General features: G+C 39.5%; 1 protein-coding gene across 1 annotated transcript in view; it reads right to left on the bottom strand.

Moving 5' to 3' along the window:
- LDAH (lipid droplet associated hydrolase) overlaps nucleotides 1-19,873 on the bottom strand; it is a 117,202-nt gene that overhangs the window by 20,819 nt on the left and 76,510 nt on the right. Inside the window, exon 5 of the mRNA XM_008931285.3 lies at nucleotides 19,254-19,494. Within this exon, the coding sequence (XP_008929533.3) occupies nucleotides 19,254-19,494 (241 nt within the window). The remainder of the gene's footprint in view (nucleotides 1-19,253; nucleotides 19,495-19,873) is intronic.

Genomic DNA, 19,873 nt, shown 5'->3' with positions numbered 1-19,873 from the left:
TTCGAATCAAAGCATTTATTATATTCATATATAGTAGAAGGAGAATTCTGTAGTACCAGTATAGAAATCACACAACATGCCCACACCTGAAGAGCTGTATATGCTGTGTGCTGAGAGTCACAACCTCTGCAGGACACTGCAAAACCGAGAATGGTGGTGAAAACAAAGAAGTACAATTAAAGATGTGTCATTGTCATCATGTTTGTGATACTTCAGGATGCACTGGTTTTCCCTCTCTTACAGCACAATATATTTAAATACAAAACAATAAAAGGAAGTACTTTTCAATGTCATATGCAATTAACTATGAACCTTGCTGCCACAGGAAACTGATGCACATAGGTATTTGATGCACTCACATTAAGCATGTTGCCCTGAGCTCCTCTAATTGCAAATGCAGTTACTATAATTAATGTTAGGACCTCTTCATATGTATGAAAATCATGTCTCACTTTACAGCATGACAGGTTAACCCATATCAACTTGTGAGCCATGATATTCCCAGGACTTTTTCCTGCAGAATTATTGCTTAACCAGTAATTTACCATTCTTGTACGTAATTTATGTACAGAACAACTTGTCTCTTTAAGGAATGACAGCATTCTCCTCTCCTTGTCCCCCAAACACTTTTCTTAGCTTGTGAAGGTCACTTTGATCCTGTTCCTCTCCAGCATATCTGCAGCACCTTCTAGCACAGTGCCATCTGTAACCTCTGCAAACACATGCTGTGTTCCACCAGTCACATCCCTAACACAACTACTGAATACTAAAGAACTGAAGATAAAACTGTTACAAAACTCTTCTAGTTACATCTTTCAAGTTTCAAAAATCCTCCTGAATCCCATTTTCCACAGTCACACATCTGTCTAGTAGTTGCTGCAGGTATGTCATATTTCCCAAACTTTGTTATAAGAACATAATAGGGAGACACTGTAAAAATCTTTATTAAGGTCAAAATAGCCTAAATCCACTGCTTCCCTCTAATCCACATTATACTGTAAGAAGTTTAATGTCTGTGGAAAGCTATATTGAAAGAGATACCATTATAAAGCAGGAACAGTAACCTTCTCTCTTGCTGCTGTGGAATGCCAATCTGGGCTTCTTCAGAAAAGCTATTTTTCTCAAAAGCTAAGTCACAAGTTCAGGGAGAAATCTCTCTGCTATTTCCTAATGCTATACCCTGCTAACCTTGGCATTTTTTGAATATTTAGTTCTTTCCTTTTCAAAAAAAACTTGTTCTGTTTCCCTATTTCATGAATACCAAGCTGCTTTTTCTAAGGAAATAACTCAGAAGAATTTACTTACTTTTTCTGTGCGCAATTAGAAAGTCATCTCAAAGGCTCTCAGGGACTGTTACTTTGAGCTTTTCAGCAGCTCTGAAAATCAGGCTGTGAACTGGGTACAACCAGAAGCTAAGACTTAGATAATGAATGACCTCTGAGATCTTTCCCTAGGCTTTGTCCTGTGAGATCACCTTCTCAGTGCTTGCTACCTGGTGTTACAATCTCTGGAAAGATTTCCAACCCATGCCAATGCCTGGTTTAGCTGAAAATCTCTAAAGATTCTGAGAATCATTATCAAGAGTCCTGGAAAAAATATTAGGTGGCGTTGTCATGATTTCAAGTAGAATATAAAATGCAACTTAGAGTCCACATGCTGAACTTCCTGAGTAATGAAGTTGTCTCACCGAAATCTGCAGGACTAGTCACTGCACAAAATAAAGCACATCCAGAAATCTGCAGGACCCTGGCTCAAAATGCAAACATTGGGAATGCAAACAATAGGCTGTGTGGAAGCTGTATTAGAGTTGTGACCTCAGTGTCCACACTGACTTAGGGTGAGATGTAGCTTTAATCTGTTTGGCATTCACCAGTGTATCTCACTACTCATTGAAGAGAGAAATATCTGGGGTTTAGTAAAGGCAAAAGGAGACTGAAATTAGTATTCTGGAAAATCATTACATGTGAAAGGTAAGACTGGGGGATGAAGGGTCAGGAGGCCTGGAATTTTTCTGAACTATCACTGAAATCCTCTGAGACCCTGTGTAAATTACAAAATCTCTGTCTCAGTTTCCTCATTTTAAAAACATGCTTCAGGCTGCTTTGTCAAAAAAGTGTGTTTTGTAGACTGTAAGTACCTGTATGTACCTAAAATCAAGACATGACTGTGACAATACTGTGCCTGTTGAACTTAAAATTTTTCTCTGAACTGGCTTAGTGAAGCCAACACAAAATGTTTGGAGGACACAATACTGTGCACACCCCCCCCCCTTATATGATGTGCTGCCTCTTTGCTTTCAGCAGGAATGCTTGAAGTGACAGTGTTAAATATTTGAAGGATCAGAACTGTCCTGTAGTTTGAAATAGGTGTGTCTTCCATCAGTCCCTAAGTGGTAATTGGTTCAACTGAAATGAGTTGCTCCTGCCATAGGTTGCATGAGCTTTATAAAAAGTTGTGCACTTGGTACAGCTTCCTACTGAAACCAAGTCAGTTCTACCTGTTTGCCAAAGGAGGGACTTAACCAGTGATAAATCATGACAACATTCAGTGTCTGAAGAACCCCACCACAGCACAGTTACAATGGGATGTGTGAATGAGATGAACACCACATACTTTAGGTAACTTGGATGTTCAGACCCCAAAATGAGAAAGGAGTTCTCAGGGACATGAATGTGAGTCCTTCAGAACTCCAGTTGGAGACCCACAGTGGCTTGGAAGCACTTTACTTAGCAAGGACAGTTTGCAATATCAAGGATGGAGCTGAATCCTAAATCCTGCCTCACCGAGACTTGAATTATGAAGCCATCTCTACCCACTGAAGGTATATAAAATGCAGTTATCTCCTGAAAAGACTGTGGAAGAAAGGAAGAAAGTTTATTTTTTTTCTCATCCTTTCCTTGTAATGCAAAAGCCCAGTACATCTGTGCACTCAATTCCCATCTAGGAAACAGGCTCCTAAAGATCTGGTCTTGAACCAGCCTAGAATTTCTAAGAAAGGAACACACAGAAGCTCTTCAGCTTTCCCTGTAAACATATATTCACTTATTCAATTTGTTTATCTGGTTTAAGAACAAAGACCACTGAAATTGGCTTTAGACAGTTAATTTTCATGGTGTAAATCCATTTCTTCAAATCTGTATTTATGCATATACTGGACTGATGCATTATGAGTCAGCCTGGGTCAGTGGGATAATCCAAAGTACAGAAAATGAAGCTTATAACACGAATCTTTGCAGTGTCATGGTCTTTGTAACTATTCCTTCATGTGGGTTTTTCACACAACAACTAGGAAAGGAAAAGTATTTCTCAAAAAACAAGGGAACAAAAAAAAGTGGTTGCAAACCTACAGAAACTGGTCAATGTACCTCGTGACAGCTGTAGAACCCCAAAGCGTTTTTATTACGTCCTATTCCATCTCAAGTTTTGCTGATACCCTTTGTAATTCATAACCAGGTCATCAGAGTTTAATAACAAAAAAATCTATAGTTAATTATATAAGTATCATAAACAATTAGGCCTTAGAGCTTAAAAGTGAAATAAAAGTTTAAAAAGACAAATACTATGTTTATTGTGCTTTAAACATATAAATATCTTCATAAAATATCGTAACTTTTTATATGCAGATCTTTTACATACAGGTTACTTTGAATATAGAAGCCCCTCATTTATTCCCAGGTCAGGTTTATGAAATTTACTGCCAACTTAGCTTCTCCCCATGATCCTGGCAATGACCTTTTTCCTGCCCCGGTAGGATCATTCCCTTTCCATGGATTAAAGGTGATTAAGGATCAGTGTCAGTTTAGTCTCATATATTTGCTAAGCAGAGACGACAAACTGTGCCAAAATGTGTTAGATTTATTTGTGGGGGTTTTGTGATAGAGGAACCCCGATTGGGCTCAAATCAAGGATCCAGAAAAGAAAAGACTGCTTTATATCATTGGTAGCTCTTTAACCCAAAGTGTCACAGCAAGGACTTAATATCCTTCAGCTAAATTATTAGTTTTCACAAACAATAATGACTGAAATCAATCAAGCTTTTCAGTGCTTAGGGTTATTTAGCCACCAATTCAAGCAGCCAGTTGTTAGATGAATACCTGTATCTATTGAGCTGAACTTCAAACACAGTGATACAGCCACAATGCAGCCAAGCAAATAACGTGTGAAACAGAAAATTTCCTGATTTTGAAGAAATACACGTCTAGCATTATAATTATTATTTTTCCAAAGATTTTAGAACTATATTTTAAACCAGAATGTTGTCATTTTATTCCATGGACATCAACAGATCTATGTTGGAACTTGGAAAGCTGTGCAGATTTCAGGGAAGAAACATATTTCTAACTCAGGACAGATAAACTTTATACTTGATTCTTGAAGCAATACAGAGGTTTCCTGTACTTGGACTTAAATATGTGTTTTTCCTCAAGTCTTCAAATTTCTTGCTTGATTATTGAATATCCAAAGATGATTTGTTTTCTTATTTTCAAGAAAAAGATTAGATTAGGGCTAGATTAATTGTAAACTCACACTAAAAACTGAAGGATCACATTATGTTGTCTGTGGAAAGCCAAAATGAGTTGGAATTTTCTCTGCATGTAATGAAATCTTGAAAAAAATTACTTACATATGGTGCACATATCTGTAAAATATAAAAGAAAGTTATGTATTTCTGACTTAACCCTGATAAACTTTGAGAGATATACATGCCCTTGATCAATTTGAAAATCAGCTCTGTGTTGTGGTGCCATGACTGAAGCTCATTCCGTGTGGGTTTGCTCTGTAGTCTACATCTTAATTACATCAAAATGATACTATGTTCTTTGCTGGCCTAAGGAGATGAAGTTACTGTGATAGAAAGAATAGACAGAAAGAGATGCCATACTAATGAAACAAGAGACAATAACAAAGGAAAAAAAAACCTTTTCAACTTCATTGGCTAATGAATTTCAGGAAATCATCAGAATAGTTCCTTTTCCAACAAAAATGAGTGGTTGTGAAGATAGCCACAATCTAGACACTTTAATGGATGCACACGCACATTCTTTAATAGCTTGTTCACCAGACTAAAATAAACATAAGGCTACAAAGGGTTACTCACTTCATTTCCCCACTGCTGTTGGCGTCAGATTATGTTGACTCTGTCAACAAGATTGTGGCTGTAGGTGTAAATTTATTGAGTCCCACGCAACAAAATATTGTTCTATCTTGTAAGTTAGTAGGAGCTATGCTCTGGAATGGGTACAGGGAGAAACACAAAGCCAAATTTTTACTTCAAGGTCCAGATAATACAGTTTCAGCAGCATCAGCCTTGGAAGAACATACTATAAGAGTTACTAGAGTGAACAAATTCAGAGGAAAAGAAGACAACCACGGCCCTGACTTCATCATGTTTCCCAAATGCAAGGCTGTTGCTGCTACTCATACCAACCAACCCCTTGGGCAGACGAATAGAGGGTGGAGAGACTTCTCAGCTGTTTGACAAAGGTCACACGTACTAAGGTATTGTCCTTTTTTCCAAGAAATGAATAAACTTTCTTTAGCTAAAACTGGAGGGGGTTTGTAAGAGAGCAGTGATCCCCTGGTGACTGTGGTGCAGGTTGTGGGTATTCTCTGTACTTCTCTAGGGTATTCTGAGACCCTGCAGCAGGGCAAGTTTTATCACCCCTCCTGGCTGCCCTCACCCATCTGCTTCTTCTGGCTCCCTTGATTCTCTTCCCCATCTGTAGAGAACCTCCGCTTTAGATACTTTTTTAAAAAATTTTTATGTATTCCATCAGCTTTATTTTTACAGGTTTAATGTTACTTAGTTAATTCATCTATTTTTCAAACAACATTTTCCATCTGGTCTCTGTCCTCCCTTGTGTTTGAGGCTTTTAATAAAACACAGCTCACTATGATTAAAAAACAAAAATCTGAAATGCAACCAGGTCCAGAAGAGATCCCTTTAGTATTTAAAATCTTTTGCAAATAATTTGTAATACAGAGGAATATTAAGAGGTAGAACTAATCACAACTTGTAAAAGGAATTTCATTTTACACCACATAGGATACAGCCCATGATAGTAAGGGCCTCTCAGGGCCAAGAAATTAGCAAGTGCAGACAAAGACACTGGAAGTCAAGAAACATTTAAAATTCTCTTAACAAACTACAACTGCAATTTAGAGCTACATAGCACTGTAAAAGCCTCAGGCCTTTAAACCTTTACCTCTAAGAACCATGTCTTTTTACTAACTGGCAGACTTTTCTATTGCAGTTTTTTTGCCTATTTCTTGGAAGCATTTTGTTCTGACTATTGTTGGAAAAGAGAGATTGGACAAGATTAACTTTGGATCTCATTTCCAGATATTAGCTCCTGTGTGAGTCAATAGTATTTCTCAGTATGATAATGATCACATTCATCCACTTTTGAAGTAATTTTTCAGCAATATTTGCCACCATCTCTAAGAAAATAACCTGCTCGATTAGGACTGTATTAACAGAGTCACAAGTTCTACTAGACTCAGGTAAAAAAACCTGAAGAGTGGCTACAACTTGCTTATTTATTACACATTTCTTACATAAAAGTCTGAGCAAAGCTCTTTATTAGTTTTCCTTCTCTGATGTTAGAGACTTAAAGGTTTGCTTTCAAACCCAGGGCATAGTATAGCTTTTCCTGGCATGGACTGACGGTTTGGCAAATGATTGCCTTGATGGCTTGCTTGATGGTTTGGAAAATGATGGTGCCTTTCACTGTATCATCATCAAGTATTCATTGGCTATGGAACAATCTGCTCTTATTCCATAACTGCCACACATGTTTCCACACCGGCCTGCTTTTGAAAGCCTTTCGTCTCTTCACTGATCAATACCTTTGTAAAAAGGTATTTCCCAGTCTATCTTACGCCCTTTCCAACATTAAATGCACCATCTTTTGCTTTGACTTATCAGTTTCTCAGCTTCTGCTTTGACAACTGTGAAGTCAAATTTCCACTGTCTTGTTTCCTCACAATTGCTCTCCAACAATCAAACTGTTGCTGCTTTTGCAGGTATAAATACAGGTTATATCTGCACCATTGTAGGAAATGAAGCCAGGAACTCCTCTGTGGCCCCAAGGCCAACTGGAATACAGTGACCCGTTTTCACAAAATTAGATTTTTCCTCTACTCAAAGTGCTTATGGGGAAGATGCATGGCAGTGCCAACTCCTGACCCGTGCCTGAATACTAGGAGAATGCTAAGTGGAGAAGGCTAAAACCATACCAGAAAATTCATTAATGATTAAACAGTGTGGATATCATACTTCAGTGCTACCACAAGTCCTGTATTCATTCAGCTGATTTCTAGAGGTAACCTAGCATTCTTTGCAGGTCCTACTATAACATTTCTATATCCTGCATTCAACTTGCAGAATTCAGGTTCATTCAGACATTCAGTCAGACCACATTTTCAGATTTGCTTTTAACTAATGTCTGACATTTTTTGCCTATATTTTGGATTCCTCAATCATTCTGTGTTGCTCCTGTTTATCTGTTTTCTTTGGTTCTTCTACAGTAAAGTGTCCCTCATTAGAGTTCTGAAATTCAGGGTATCTTTAATTAGTGTGTATGAAATTACAGGGCTGGAAGGGATCTCCAATGGTGTTTTTGTCTTAAGGACAATCAACGATACCATGTTATTTTCAGCATATACTTATGCATCCTGTCATTGGGAAGCACAGATTATGAAAGGTTCATTTTCTTCATAGGGAATGCCATCTAGAGTTCCACTTGCAACATTAACTAAAATCTAATCTGAATCATTTTTGTTGCAATGTACTCCATTACACCTTACCTTATCTACCATGGACACATGAATTAAATTATTGTCCTTTACTTGAAAATTTTTACCATGTCCTCCAGTTGTCCCTTGTTCAGTCTAAATAACTGTATTTTATTTATTTTTTTGCCTTGAAGTTCATAATTTCTTCATATCTGTCATGGGATTCACCTGATTAAATGTGGATATCTAAAGCTTAATTCTTCTTCCTTCACAGTCAGTAAAAAGTACACAGTTCATCTCATCCTAAAGTATTGACCTAGACAGATTAGATAACTGTTACCTATATATTTCTCCACTGACTATGGCAGGATTTTAAGGGGATTAGTGAATGAATAGAGTTCTATGCTGTAAACATGTTAAGTATTTCTGTTCTAGCACAGGTGTCACCCTTTTGTGAAAATATGCAGCCAACATGCCTTCCATCTTCAAATTCTTTGTATCAAACTGCCACATACTCTCTGCCAATTCTCTGCTTTATTCAATACATTCTGAGAACTAGCTGAACAGTCTGTATGTTGCTGGATTCCTTCCTCTACAAGCATCAAGTACACTACATACTGCACTTTGGATAGCTCAGAATTTTTGATGGGCATAATATTCAATAGGTCTCCCTGCTCTCCTTTCCCAAGCTTGTTATGTCCCTTCATATTCATATACATATTCCAGTTTTTCTCAGTTCTTTCACCTGTGTCTGTTAAGACAACTAACTTATAATTGTGATGATTTTTAAAGGCTTGTAACAGAACTTTATTTTCCATACTTTTGAAATTTACATTATCTACACATCACCTACCTCATCTACCATCTTCCTGCCAGTAGTCCTTGGTCTCTAATGAATTTCTTTCTCTACTTTAATTTTAGACCCTTCATGAGTGCAAATTTGGCCACAGTGATATAGAGGACTTTTTTATCTGTCCCCTTAAACTCATCATCAAGCCTTCTTTACCAAATGTTTCAATGTTAATCACTTTTTTATGGTTAAGGAAGCCAAAGCTCCCATGACATTGGTCTTGATTGAAAGTGCTCCAACTTCTGTACACCTGTGCTTACTTGCAAATATTCTTTTGAGGAACCTAAAACAGTGGTTTTAACAGCCATGTCTTATGTTCTGTGAAAAACAAGCAGCCTCATTACCCTGTCATTAGTTTCTCACTCTCTCTATTTCCATACATCTTTCTTTCCTGTGTTGACACTGCAGCTTCCCAGGACAGTTCTGATGCTCTGCCTTAAAAACTGTAATTTACTGTCAAATTTTTCACAGAACTCCTCGGCTTTTTCACCATTTGCCATTTAATTGCTATTACTGCTATTACTTTAGACTCTTGCTTGTGTTGGCTAAGGACTGCAGTAGAGACTGGGGACACATTTTGTCAGGTACCAGCAGTACTGCACACAGAAAAGCCTGAAGTGATCCTTTCTTCTGTCACACAAGGGTATCCCACAGAACCTCCACAAATTCTTAGTCTCCTTCTTCCAGAACACTTCACTTATGCCTCCCTTAGTAAATCCTGGCAGCAGGATAATTTCACAATAACCTGTTATTACAAAATGTTTGAGAAGTATTTTAAAATATGCAAAACACTGTCAACTCTAAAGCCCCATTCCTGGCCTCCGTAAAGTTAAACTGGACAATATACAATTTAAATTAATTATTTGCTGGTCATTGCAGTCAAAGGGAAGAGTCCTAACTGAGTGACAGATTGGATTTTTTGCCTCTAAGAATGAGTTATGCTGTGTGGGAGTGCTAAAGGTCCCAGTCAAGAGTTGGCTTCAGAGGCTATTCAGGCCACCAGAAAAAACATAATTTCTATTCCACTGATTTTACAGTTTATTTCTAAATCCACGACTGCTCAACATTGAGTTGCAGATATGAACACAGTTTTGCTTATCCTTCTGAGGGACTACAATAGGATGATAATTTCCAAAGACTCTCCTATGAAGACAGGTTGAGAGTGTTGGAGTTGTTCAGCCTGGAGAAGACTCCAGGGAGACCTTATAGCACTTTCCAGTGGCTAAAGAGGCTACAAGAGAGCTGGAGAGGGACATCTTACAAGGGCATGTAGTGGTAGGATAAGGGGGAATAGCTTTAAACTGAATGAGGGCAGGATTAGGTTGTATATTAGGAAAAAATTCTTTACTGTGAGGGTGGTGAGACACTGGAACAAGTTGCCAAGAGAAGTGGTGGATGTCCCATCCCTGGAAGGGTTGAAGGCCAGGTTGCATAGGGCTTTGAGCACCCTGGTCTAGTGGAAGGTGTCCTTGCCCATGGGAGGGGGTTGTAATAAGATAATCTTTAAGGTCCTTTCCAACCCAAACCATGCTGTGACTCCATGATTTTCGTGTGCAGCAGAGCTCATCTGTACTTTGACATGCTCCAATACAACTCTCTCAAAATTCCTCTAAGCTCCAAAGCAAAGTTGCTTAAATTGCAAAGTGAAGAATAAATTCTTCATTTGAATTGAAATGCCCTACAAAAAGTAGATTGAATTTTTGAAAATAAGTTTCCATCAGGAAATGTATTACTATCTGGTCACTTTTTTCCTGGTAAGTTGCCCTGTCTTAATTTGAAGTTCTTCAGTGGAGTGTAACATTAGTTTTCTTTCTAGTTTATCCTTTGCTCTTGAGGAAGCAATCTCTGTCATTCCTCAGAAAGAGTCAGAAAACAGTGGCAAGAACTAATAATACCAAACAGCACTGTAATTTCCTATGGGGAAAACATATTTTCTACCGGTAATTATTGCCAACAGCAATCTTGGAAATATCGTATAACTTATTGTTTAAAACATCAAACAGAAGGAACTGCTTTGTACCAAGGATGACTAATGCAGGAACATGTGCTTCCACACATGCACACACACATTAGATAAAATGTTGATGTTTAGAGGTTTACGAGATGCAAACATTGACTTTGGGGTCTGCTTAAGTTTATACTTGAATTTAGAATGAAAACATACCAGTTAACGTATAACCAGGATCAACAGCAATAGGCAGAAATAGCTGCAATTGTTACGGATGGGGTTCTCCAATCTGCTTGGTACTACAGTTGCTGGAAGATTAGAACTATAGAAGAAAATCAGTCAGCTGTGCTTGAGAAAACACAGCGGAGGCTAAAGGCAAAAATAAAAAGTTATCCAACAATTACATCCAGGTGCTTTACAAACAATAGATGCTTTGTTGAGGAGTGTGAAAAACACTCATTTACTTTGTGTGATGAAGCATGTGCAGGTGAAGTGGGGTGTGTGATGGAAACTGAAATGTCTGTGGACTTAATCCTGATCTAAGTTACTTTGGAACAACTCCCATCATCTTCAAATGACAGAACTATCCCTTAGGTAGAAAAATTCATCTCCAGTTTAAGCTCCAAAAACTGTGGCAGACGGCTGTGCTGATAGGATTTCTACCAGGGCAGGGACTTCTGGTCATGGAAAATGTCTGCTTTCACACTGCAAGAGGGCACAGAAGGGCCTGGTGTAGGTGGCGCTCAGTCCACAGGGGATGGTCATGGTGGGCATTGTAGCAATTCAGCACCTCCACACTGTGGTTCCTGCCTAAGCTCCACTGGGATCACTTTGCTCTACTAGACAAGGGTTTATGCAGGTGAGGAGCTACACGTAGGTCAGTTTAAGTGCTCTTCTGGAGTGGGACCTGACACTGACTCTGTCTTGAGGAAGCCTCAGGAAGTTCAGCAACTTCACCCATCTTTTGAACAAGGTGAACTTCCTCTCAACTGGAATGGCTTTGATCAGTATGAAAGGTGAACTTTATACTTCATTAAACATAAACCACTGTTTGTAAAGCTCATTTTAAATACACCTAACCACTACACTAATCAGCAAGCCATCTCCTGAGCCACTGGGTTTGCTGTAGGCATTTTCTCCTTGTCAATATTGTCACATTAAAGAATTAGTGAGTGCTGGTGGACGTTCTCATGACAAGAAGCAGCAGCTACTGCAACAATTACATGCAAACCAGTGTCCCCTTCAGGCACATGGAATGGCAGGTGCTGCATTAGTTAGCAGGTTTGTAAATGTCATTTTCCAAAAAAAAAACCTTATTCCAAGACACAAATGTCTAGAGTTTACCCATGGGTATGGTTTTGGCATATGTTTAAGTGCTTTGCTGGTATTGCACGATGAAGGACTTCGATGAAGGACTTCGATGAATCAAGCTAAATTCCCAAGCAGTAAACACAAGTCATGACAGAGCCAGGAGCTCTACTCCAGATATTTCCTGGGGGAATTTAGATAGATACCTCTGAGACAAAAGGCATGAGCCTACTGCAGGAGGGAGTCCTTCCCCTGAATTCAGGGGGCTTTGTCTTGGGCTCAGGGAAAATAAAGTGCCAATTTGCAGATGACTGCTTGGCACAGGCTAACACAAAGCAACTATAGCTGGTAGCACTTAACTGGCATATACTTATTTTTAACATCCTTTCTCTTTGTTGATGTTACCTCTTCCATTTTTATGCCATTTGCAACACATCATTAGACTTGTTGTGAATTTGTGGGAGTAAATCATGTCCCTGGGGATGAAACCTCACCAGGGGTGAATAAACAATCTCCCCTTCCCCAACCAAATCCCAACTGTGCCTCACATTTCATGGAAATGATCAGCAGTTCTGCTATCAAAACATTCACGCCTTATGAGTAATATTTATGATGGGAGCTTTTTATGTTGGGTTTTCCCCCAAGAAGAAAAAGAGGAATAATTAACAGAAATAAACCCAATGAGAAATTTCCACATTATTACTATTATTTTCATAAGGCTTTCACAGGAAAGTAAAAGCTTTTTCAAGTAATAAAAGTCCTCATTAAACATCTTTCTTTCTTTCTTTCTTTTGGAAATGGGGTAAATTATGAAGCAGATTGACTTTAAAAATAAATAGGACTATAAATACATAAAAGTCATTGCCTTCCTCCAGTAATTTAATATGAGCATCCTACTCTAAAATAAGGAAAAGCTTAGTTCACTCACAGAGAGAATAAAGCAGATGTGAGGTTTTTCCGTCAGCTTAAGTGCTGTCTTGGTAAGGTGAGTTGTCCGACTACATAAAACAAACATTTTAGTCAGGCATCACACAGGAAAATAAACAGTAGCAGAGGAAACATGAAAATATTAAAGACTGTTATTCTTTGGCCCCTTTTCCTGCGAAGCAGGTGATAAAATATTACTGTGTTTCCACAGGTAAGGAAACACGCTCTTAAACACTTTGCAGAAATACATATTACGATCATCACTTAAAATGTCAGAAGTGGATAGGACTCAACTGTGACAGCACACAGGAGCCTGCCGAGAAACTCTGCAGGAGCAGAGGATTTAGCACGCCAGGCCAGGCTGCTGGGCTACCTAAAGCAGTCTCCTGGCAGCAGCAAATTCAGAGAGAGGCAAAAAACAACTTGCTGGAGACAGCTGTAGAGTTACCTGATTTCAGGACAGACTTCTCTTGAATCCTAATCAGTTAGATGATAATGAGAGGGAGGGACATTATCTACTGGCTCATTTTTGTCCTCCTTCTATCTCACTAGGCATCAAAGAATGCACATAGGAAGAAGAGAGGCGACGTGCTGAGCTCCATCCTTTTAGCTCACCAGTGATATACTGCCCTACGGTGCACAGATGTACCATTATTTAGTTTATGTGGATGTAATTTACGTACCATGTCGGTAATTTCTGTATGCCACGAAATTTTGTCTAGCTATCCATCATGTCTGAAATTCTATACATATTTAAATATAAAAGTAGGAAAATATCCTTGAAATTATTTCTGCATTATAGCCAGAAGTTATCTAAAACTTACATTCATCAGAAGAAACAAAGAAATCACTTTTTACTACCAGGGCTTTGATTTCAGTCAGCCTGGAAAACCAACTTCAAAATGTCCTGGTTTGGGTTCAAAGATCTGCACAGTTGCCCAGTGGTGAGGGGGTAGGGAAAGCTCTTATTCTGCTGCGCACTATGAAAAATGTAGGTGTGAGATTGCAAGGTGCTACCTGAAATCTGGTAGTATCAGTTTCTGTCTCTATCTCCAAATGCACTGCATGCACACCAGCCTGTCTAGCCAGTGTGGTTTGGGAAAGCTGCTCATGAGTAACATACATATATATATTTATCATCATCATGGTTAGGCTTTGTGAGCGAAGATTTGGGAAGGACTCTACCCGCATTCGCTACAAGTGCGCTGGTGGCTAAAGAGGCCAATGTGAGATAGACAAGTCCGGTTGCAATATATATTTATAAAGTTAAACTAAGGGCTAGGAAGGTTCAGTACATCAATTGCTGTCCTGGGATGTAGGTCTAGATACAGTTCTGCTGCTGACCAGCTATCTGATGCTGGCCAATAGCTCATGGCCTGTCTTGAACATTGGGTTTCTTTTTCAACATACTGGTACAGAATTTGAAATAATAAAACCTGGATGAGAATATAATGCACATCTCCCCCATGGCCATGCAGGCCTCAGTGGACAAGTTTCATTCCATTCAGCATGGAAGACAAAGCTCTTTTGATTTCGTTTTATAAAACATAATAAAAATCAAAAGAACTATGCCTTCTGTGCTGAATTTAGTCATGCTTATCACAAATTTTGTCACTTTTATGAGTTCAGTTTTAGTTTCAATGCAAGAAAAGAACATCCCTTTCATTTCAAAGCAAAGAAAGGAAAGTAAACTAAATTTTAGCTATGTAATTATACAGTTTTTAAAAATACTGTTTTGGGGGCAAAAACTTATTTCACCATTTCAAGTGAATTCATTTCTCAAGAGCTTACCTAATACTTTAAACACCAGTTTTTAACTCTGAAAAATATAAGCAGGATAGGTGGAGGTGCTATTGAGTTCCACAAGCACAACATCATGCACTGTCTTTACCCAAGTATTTTGGTTAGATGGGCATTTCCATAGCATTTTAGGCCTAAAAAAAGAACTCTCCAAAAAATTCCCAACTTGCTTGTTAAGAAATGGAGGTGGAAATGTAAAATCAGTTTTCAAAGAAGGCAGGAAACAAACAACAGGACTCTCACTAGAAACCAGCAGCTGTAAATTGTAAAGCAGCCAAAGCATGAGATATCTGACTGCCCTGGCAGCAGCGGTAAAGGCTGTGTGGACAATTCAGATCACACTGTTTTCTGATATCTGAAGCAAAATGAACAGTCGGTAGACACTGAGTAGGATTTATCTCCTCTACTTTTAGATTTCTAGTGAAGAGAGAGTCCCTTTTGTGGTTAGTAAAGTGCAGCAGTCAATTACAAGGTGTGATTCCCCTGTTCTGCTTTAGATGCCAACTATTTGGACAGCATAATGTCCATAGTGGTCAGAAGAAGACCACTCATAATGTTGAATTTAAAATCTCTCTGCTAAATAAGAAAGAACTGGAATAGAAACCTCAAGCCATGATAACTCCCAAGGTTGGGAGAATTCAAATCCAGAATGCAATTTTCCAGTTGGCTCCCTAGAGATACAATTTTAAAATAACTTAATCATTATAAAAACTTCCTATTCCATTTTCATGGCATCTGGAAGCTTATGTTTCACTGGTTTTTGATGTAAATTTATCTCCCAGATGCTATTTGATAGATCTGCAAAATTTATCCTATAAGAAAACTTTTACTCTATGGCACTTCAGGGATGTAATTTTGCCATCCTGTACATCCAACAGAGAGAAGCAGCCACTGCTGGGAGACAAGCCTCAATACCTCAGCTGGGATTTTCACTTCCTATACAGTCCCGTGGGCGTAGAAGTGGAGTGCCTGAAACTGCCTTACGCATTTTCCTCTGTAAAATGAGGGAAATGTAAACACTCCACATGAAATCTGAATGTCTTCACACTTGAGATAAAATTTGAATCCAAACTCCGGAGTTTAATCTTAGTTCTTTGCCTTACAACATCTCTTTGGTGCTTCAATTAAACTAGGAATCTAGTTTCCAGTCCTCACTCATGTGACAGCCTAAACTCATCTGAAAGCCTCATTTCAGGTTTCTGAGTCCCCTCCTCCCCAACCTGCCCCAACAGCAGAAACCAGACCTCCCCCTGCCCCAGCCTGTGGTGCTGCCCTGTTCCCCGACCAGGTTAAACAAACAGGCAGATTCCTCCAGGGAAGTCACAGGTTCAAGATCACAAAGGACCCACCTCGTTTGGGCCAGTTGGAGCTTTTTCTTGCTATTGTGCTTATCTGTATCTTCCCTGTCATCCAGACGTTAACCCCTGACCCATGAGCCCGCTTCTCGAAAAAGCCGCGCGGTGTTTACCCATTATGTAACGTCTGTGCTTCTGTGGAAATTCTACAGAAACAAACGGAGGAAGTTTGCCAGTCAAACGGCTGGACAATAAATCCTGTCCCGTGTAGATAGAATGGTTTACTGTCACTGTAAGTCTGCTACTGGCATCTGTCACCGAAGAAATGTTTACAAATTTCAGGGCACCGGAGTGCCAAAGTATTCCAGCACAGCAGGAGTGTACATGATTTGTAGAACCATCACCACTGTGCTAGATATGGGTAGCCTTGTTTTGCTAGCCTGAATAAACAGAGTGACAATGTTTCAGATAACTCAGGGTCACTAATGTTCAATTTTTCTGTCTATTCATCTCCTAGGTTCAGGAATACAAGTACCCAAATGCTTGTTTATTCATCATAATGCTTTTTCTGCCCTAAGGTATCTTTACTATCCAGGTAAGCAAAGCCCCTTCAGCCCCTTTTGCTTATTTCTTATAGGTCCTTTATTATTTATACACCCATCCTTCCTTACAATCCGTTTTCTTTACAGTTGCTGCTGTCTCTCCTCTTTCTGTACTGTTTCCCCTTTGGGACAAGACATTATATTATGTTCCCTGTCTGCAGTGTCATCGCAATTCCTCCTGCTGTGTGACTGGGGCTTCTGTGTGCCATCAACTATGAAGTTAGGACAACAGAAAGAGATTCCTGGATAAGAAGCAGGAGCAAACATAATTTGGAACAGTGGGACAAATAGGTAAAACAATTCTTCCTTCACAGACTCTTTCAACCAAGGGTCTGATCCTGCTGCCACTGAATGGAGTTTTTCACTCTCGGTGTCAACGAGAGAAGCACTTGGTCTCAGAGTTTCACTCTAATTAAGTTTTCAAATCTCATTTCCTTTCAGAGCAGAGAAAACATTGTTGTGACTAAGCTTTGGATGTAGTAACAAATCCCTGGCAGGTTGGTTTGTTTTAACGGACGTACTAGTTTTAAGGAAACTTTTACCATCTTTTCTGCTCTTAATCACAGCTTTTATTACAATTACAGTAATGCAACAGAGGTACAGGCCAAAGGCAATATGGGTATTTTTAATGAGTTGACATGCAACCTTCCTGCAGAGGAGAAACAACTTCATTTCTGAACCATTAAGGATTCAGAATTATTTATTAAGGGACAAGGAAATGTTTAAAAAAGCATCCACCATAAATTCAGAGGCTTCAGCAACTCACAGATGAGCAGTCCCATAAGACAGACTCAGTTGTTGTGCTAGGTTTTAGCAAATTTTTGCTGAATGGTAACATTTTCTATTGTCCTCAAACAATGAAAGAGAAGGTTAACAGGCAATATCCGGAAAGCCCAAAGATTATTAATCCACACATGTGGTCCTGAGTCACTGGGCTGTAAAACATCATCAGTTTCCAAAGATGAAACCAAAGCGGAATTCTGCTTGAGAGAGATGATATCACAAGCCCAAAGGAGCTACTTGCATCAATAAGGCCTATTTATGCAAGTTTTACAAGACATTGGCTCCCAGGGGTTTTCATTCTGGTATAATTAATGCAGCCAACAAACTGACCGTAGGGAGAGATCACATCCTAGGAGTGAAGGACCTTCAGCCTGGTTTCTTGCCTCAATTTACCTTACAGCTCAGACACAGGTCAGACACTTGTGCACACAGGAAATTACAACAGGCTGACAGGCACACATCAACTGGGTTCATTCCCCTGGGGACTGAAGGGCTCAGGGAGTCAGGCTCCAACAGCAGCATCCAAAATCTGTTCTGTTCAATTATTCCTGCCACTGGCTGTGGTCTGGGCCAAACAACACATACAAACAATGGCTGGCCATGCCTTTTTGGAGGCTAATGCAGGCCAAGGACCATTTCCAATACAACCCTGGCTGTGTATAACCTGCTTTTTAGAGGTAAAAGTTTATCTGTGAGGACCAGAGAAGGATTCCTGGCTTGTGGAAATGTGACCCCACAGTCTGCCACATACCTTTTCTCTGAGACACAATTACCAAAGGAAGATGCTTGAACATCTAGTGTAGGTATGACTGTGTGCTTGCTTTCTCCTTTGCCACCAGGAAACTGACATAAATTAATAGGAACTCAAGCAACAAACTATAGGACTTCTATCAGAAATCCACATTATCAATCAGGAGATTGATTGTGTCAGGCACAGGGTACTGCAGTGGAGTGACTGTCATTATGTTCAGTTTGTACAACATAAATGGGGCTGTCTGGGTTGGCACTAAGAACCCTCCCTTCCCATCTTTCTTCCAGGCTCTGTACCATCCTACAGAGAGCCTCCCACACAGACCAACACATCCAGAGATCCACAAAAGGTACAGGACCTCGCTGCAAACCCAGTTACTCTGGCACATCTGTTCAGACAATTAGTAAGTAAAGTTTAACTGATAGAAGACAGAGCCCAACTGGAAATGTAGGAATGTGTTTTTATTACTATTAATGCAATCAAAACTTCCTTCTTGCTATTATTACTGTGTTAGCATGTCAATTCTATTCCAAAGTGTTTTGAACTGCTAACTTACCAAAATACCTGGAGTATAGCACAATTCACGTTCTGGTTTTCATTCTAAACTTAACATAATTTAACTGAAATTACTCCCCTTCTTAAATTTGTTTCTCTTTCTAGAATGTGCAAAATACGCATACAATATGCACTAGAGGAACATTAATCTTTCTCTTTATGCCCAAAAAAGTGCTGAAATTCTTTACATAAAGTAACTTCTATGTCGTTGTAGGCTGAAGACTCTTTTCTGAATTTACCAATATTCCAATTCAGCTGACAGAGTCTATACAGCTGGCTAAATCATAGCTTTAAAAAAACAGATGCAAAGAACCCTTTGTGAAACTGATTACTGATTTATATTCACCATCTAGTACGAATGAAATGCAAAAAGTAGGCAGACATAAGTCACATTAACTAGATTGTAAAAAGAGTGTTTCAATCACATGAGAAATCACGTTAGTAGCACAGGTCAGTTTTCTTAAGAAATATATATCCTTTGGGAAAATATTTTGTTAATTTCCCCCTATGATTTTTTTTTAATTGACTCATTTGAGATTTTCCTGTACCCACGGTCTTAATTTCAGAAAAGATCAGACCTGTTATTCTTAAAAAACTTTGTGCTTTAATATTAAGCTTTTGGTCCACAAAACTAAATCAACATTTGCTAAACAAGGAAAAGCACAAAAGATAGTTTTAACACAGAAAAGGTGCTCACCGATGCAGTCGACGCTGAAGAGATTTATGGAGGTTGTTATGGAAGATTCATCGCAGGTCTTCATTCCTCGCAGTGCGAACCGCACCAGGGAGGCCTTGACGCCCTCAGGCAGGAAGGACAGCAGGTAGACAGGCATGTACAGGGCATAGCGGAGCTTGCACAGCAGCGGGGTCATGAGCTTCCCCTGCGGGGACTGAGCCATGCGCTCGATCGTCGGGAACAGCAGCACGGAGCGAAGAACCTGCCAGGACACGAGAAAACCACTGTCAGAGGAGTCCTGCAGCACCACAGCCCAGCCCGGCAGGCTGAATTTGGAAATGAGTCCCCCACTTGAAATGAAATGGGGTTTCCAGGCATGTTGCACCTCAGACACGCAGCCAGGATTTGTGGAGTGTCCATGTTAAATTTTTTAAAAGATGAAGCAAACAAGTATATGGTTATGAAATGCTCAGTTTTATGATAAGACGGCGAAGAACTTCAGAGGTGAGTCCTTTGGGGATCATGATGTACCTGGAAGCACCAGCAACGCTGGTTCCAGCAGGAGTAACCCCAGCAGAGGGCAGCAGGCAGGAGCCCTCCGCTCAGTCCCGGCGGGCTTTACATGTCAGGAAAAGTACAGT

This window comes from Manacus vitellinus, unplaced genomic scaffold, assembly GCF_001715985.3.
Source record: "Manacus vitellinus isolate BGI_N305 unplaced genomic scaffold, ASM171598v3 scaffold_11_pilon, whole genome shotgun sequence".
NCBI lineage: Eukaryota > Metazoa > Chordata > Aves > Passeriformes > Pipridae > Manacus > Manacus vitellinus.
The sequence above is the reverse complement of the archived record's forward strand: the minus strand, read 5'-3'. Positions and strand labels throughout refer to the sequence as shown.